This window comes from Mandrillus leucophaeus, unplaced genomic scaffold (assembly GCF_000951045.1).
Source record: "Mandrillus leucophaeus isolate KB7577 unplaced genomic scaffold, Mleu.le_1.0 Scaffold403, whole genome shotgun sequence".
NCBI classification, from domain to species: domain Eukaryota; kingdom Metazoa; phylum Chordata; class Mammalia; order Primates; family Cercopithecidae; genus Mandrillus; species Mandrillus leucophaeus.
In genome coordinates, this window is record NW_012104288.1 from 816,389 (window position 1) to 820,053 (window position 3,665).

Consider the following 3,665-nt stretch of genomic DNA (forward strand, 5'->3'; position numbering starts at 1 on the left):
TATATATTTATTTATTAGTGGCTTCTCAAGGATTCAACAAAGTTAAAATGAACCCTCTTCAAAGTTGGAGCAACTGTTTTAAATTTTTCAGTTCTGGTTTATCATTCCCTGCTTACCTCTTCCTTTGCACAAGAATCTATTCCAAGGAAATGACTGACCAGGTTGACTCTTTTGGCACTTTCCCCTGTTACTGGACATTTTTCACGGATAAAGTATCATCTACTCTCCCTCATTCTTCACTCTTTTTAGCTATACAGAGTGAGATGCTCTCTCACTGCACAGGAAGGGAGAATGCCTGGTTCACCGGTTAACTATGCTGTTTTAGGCTTTTATTCTCCTCTAAACAAATTATATTCCAGGGAACATAATTGGCTTTGACTATAGTATTAAAAATATATCCCAGTATGAAAAAGAGAATGGAAATGAATATAACTTTGTGTCCATCTTCAAATGACTTGAAATTCCTTAGATCTAATTTAATTTCCATGTCTTGGAATCTTCCTACTAATAGCAAATTATTATCTTAATTAGCTGAGATGACTAGCAATAATGATGAGGCAATGCCATTTTCTCCTTCTGCAGGTCTCCTAAGTGCTGGGGCCCTGTGAAGTTCTTGTCACCAAAGGGTAGTTTTCAAACTTTAGTGCAAAGACGACTCATGTGGGGAGCTGCTACATGTGTTAATGTTAGTTTCCCAGCTCCAGAGTTGTGTGCATTTTGCCCTGGGGCACTCTAGGGGTCTCTCTCTGAAAACCACTGCTCCAGGAATTTGGTAAACCACTACTGAATTTAATTCCAAAATTTCATTTTTAAGTTAAAGGAGGGTGGAGGAGCCATGATATATCTCTGGCTAGGACTCCACTGCCCTTCTCAAATAAATTCCTTTGCCATTCATCTGTCCATCAACCTATCTGTGCATCTGACTGCAATTGGTTGGGTGCTACATGTGGTGCTCAGGTGGGCATTGGGTGGGGTTTTCTCACTTCCTTGAGATCATCAGTTTAGCTACTGGGAGTACTATTTATGAAGTGGGCCAGGGAGCCTAGCTCCTGACCACACTGGTGGTGTGGTGTGATGTGATATGAGTCACTGCATATGGGAAGCAGCAGACTTTCTGTACTTTGATTTCCTACTATTGCCTAATGGTAAACACTGGAGGTGGCTCTATCCCTGATTTGGTCCCTGGGGTAGAAGCCTGCTGGAAAAGGGCAATCATAAGTAATTTAGTAATGATTTCTATGAACACCAGGAAAAACACTATAATTACTCAAAAAATGAGAGATGGCAGAAGCACTAGCCAAAGATGACATACCATCACTTACTTCTCCCGTGGCTCCTGGGTGTAGCTAACCTCTGGGGAGACAGAAACCTTGCAGGACAGTGCTGGGCATTCAGGGACTACAGAAATGGACAAGGCATACACCCAACTGTCAGATAATTTCTAACCAGAGAAGCGGGGGGTGGGGGGGAGAGAGGACAATGGCTCAGGCAAGTGTAAACATAACTCTGATGCTAGGCAGAATGGTATAAATGTCACAAGAATGATCCAAAGTTCTCCTTAAAGGGTCTTGAGGAGAGAGATCACACATCCAGGTGGGTTTTCCCAGAGGAAGTGGCATTTGAGCAAATCCTTGTAGGAAGGGTAGGAATTTGACAAGTTGCAAGGGAAGGGAGAGACATTTCAGGCAGCAGGAACATCTTGAGCAAATGTGTGGGGTGGAGAAGTCCTGTTGGGACATAACAGAATTCCTGCTGGGGAACTGGGAAATCTTCTGTTGGGTTTTTTGTGGGAGGCAAGGCTGAAAAGTTGGGTTTGGTCAAGATCAGATCTGAGTTTGGATTTCTTCCAGTAGGCAGCAGAGAGCCATTTAAAGGGACTTGAGCAGGAGGGTGATACAATCCGAAATATACTTTCGGAAGCACAGCAGCTGGGTGGAGGATGATTTGGAGGAGGAAAGGCTGTACAGACACACCAGGGAGGAGGCTCCTGCAGAGTGAAAAGGAGGAATAATTGACTGTGAGCAGCCAGAGGGGCTGGGATAGACAATACAAGTCAACTGTGGGAGTTGCAGGCAAGAGGCAAAGGCAGAGGAAAAGAGCTTGGGGCCCTGGGAACAGGTGGCAACAGTATCAAAAAAAAAGAAGAGAACCTGGCTTCTAGGGAAAGGTGGTTCTTTGGGTTTGAGGTGGCCATGGACATCCTGGTGGTGATGGAAAAGTGAGATGGCCACTGGGAAGAAATATGTGAGTTGGAGAGGGAGATGATACTTTGGGAAACGGTTGTAGGGTGGGTGGTGGAAACTCTCCATGTGGTGGATCATCCAAAATGAAGAGGACTGTGAAAGGCTGCAGGACAGGGTATACATTAAACGGGTTGAAGGAAGACATACAAAAAAGAGGTAGGGAAAAGAGGAGTTGGAGACACTGGAGCGATGGCAGAATTCCAGGAAACTCAGAGAGAGGGCCAGTTCAAGAGGGAGTCGGTAATCAGTGTCAGAGAATGCAGGGAAGGCCAGCTGGGTCAGGCTGAGCTGGTGGCCCCTCATTTGTCTCTGAATTAGAGAACTAAAGTATAATAGATCCCTCCGGCAAATGACGGTGCCTTAAATCCAGTCTCTTGCTCATTATAATAACGAAAGTTCTAAAAGTTAGGCACCTCCAAAGGTAGCTATTTTGCCGTTCAATGTGAATTAATCTTTTCTACTAACAAGCCCTATGAACCTGAATGAGTCATTTATCCTGTCGGGGGGCACCAGTTTTGTCATCGTTGACATTCCAGTTCAGTGATTCTATGTGTTTATGTATGAAAATGCTTGCTACTACATATTATACCAGCCTAGGTCCTATCATGACTGTTTCTGGACAGAACAGAACCCAACTTGTGTTTTACTGTTAAACTTACTGTCTTCTATACCTATGTTTTATACAATTTAAAGATTATTTTTATTTTTAAAGAGATCTAGAAATGAAACCCCTGAAAGAGACTTCCCCCTCTACTTGCCCATAAAGATCTTCCAGTTTTCCGCAAAGGCTTTTTCCTAGACATGGAGGAGATGCCCAGAAAAATACTGGACGGATATACAAAAACATAGTGTCACAAAAATTTTCCTAACAAGTAAGGCAGCTGCGGAAAGTCGGCCAGCGTCCCGACCCCAGGGACCTGCAGCCTGGGACTTGTGAAGGCCAGCGGTGTAGTTCGAGGTTTCCAGGGCTTCGGCCCCGAATGAGCTATTTTCTTTAAAACGCCGAAGCGCGCTATCCCTTTAAATCCAGGCTACCAGGCAGGCGGGTGGGGAGCAGCCAATAACCTTAAAAGATGCGAAAGTGTCAAAGGAGATACAGTTTATCTCCAACAATGGGAGCGGATCAGCACCACTGTTTACAGTAAAAACAGAAGGTGGGGCTGGGAGGAAGCGTGTCTCCGACGCGGTAATTAAGTCTGCGGCTTGGACGCAGATTTGACCGAGCTCTATGGAGCACGAACAATGTCCGCAGGGCTCCCAGTTCAGAGAGGGACTCGCTTCTTCGCCTTCGCCCGCGTCCAGGTACCAGCGAGCCGCGCTCTGCGCTCGCTCTCCCTGGTCCACCCCTAAGCTGCCCGGCCCCTGGGAGACTAGCCCTGCGGGCGCCGCCAAGGCGGCTGAGAGCGCTGCCCGCGTCCTGAG

At 45.9% G+C, this 3,665-nt stretch overlaps 1 protein-coding gene across 1 annotated transcript in view; it reads right to left on the minus strand.

Moving 5' to 3' along the window:
* The window catches only part of LOC105548228, a 123,574-nt gene that overhangs the window by 117,069 nt on the left and 2,840 nt on the right, over positions 1–3,665 (minus strand). Inside the window, 1 exon segment of the mRNA XM_011992139.1 lies at positions 3,384–3,660. Coding sequence (XP_011847529.1) covers positions 3,384–3,660 — 277 coding nt within the window.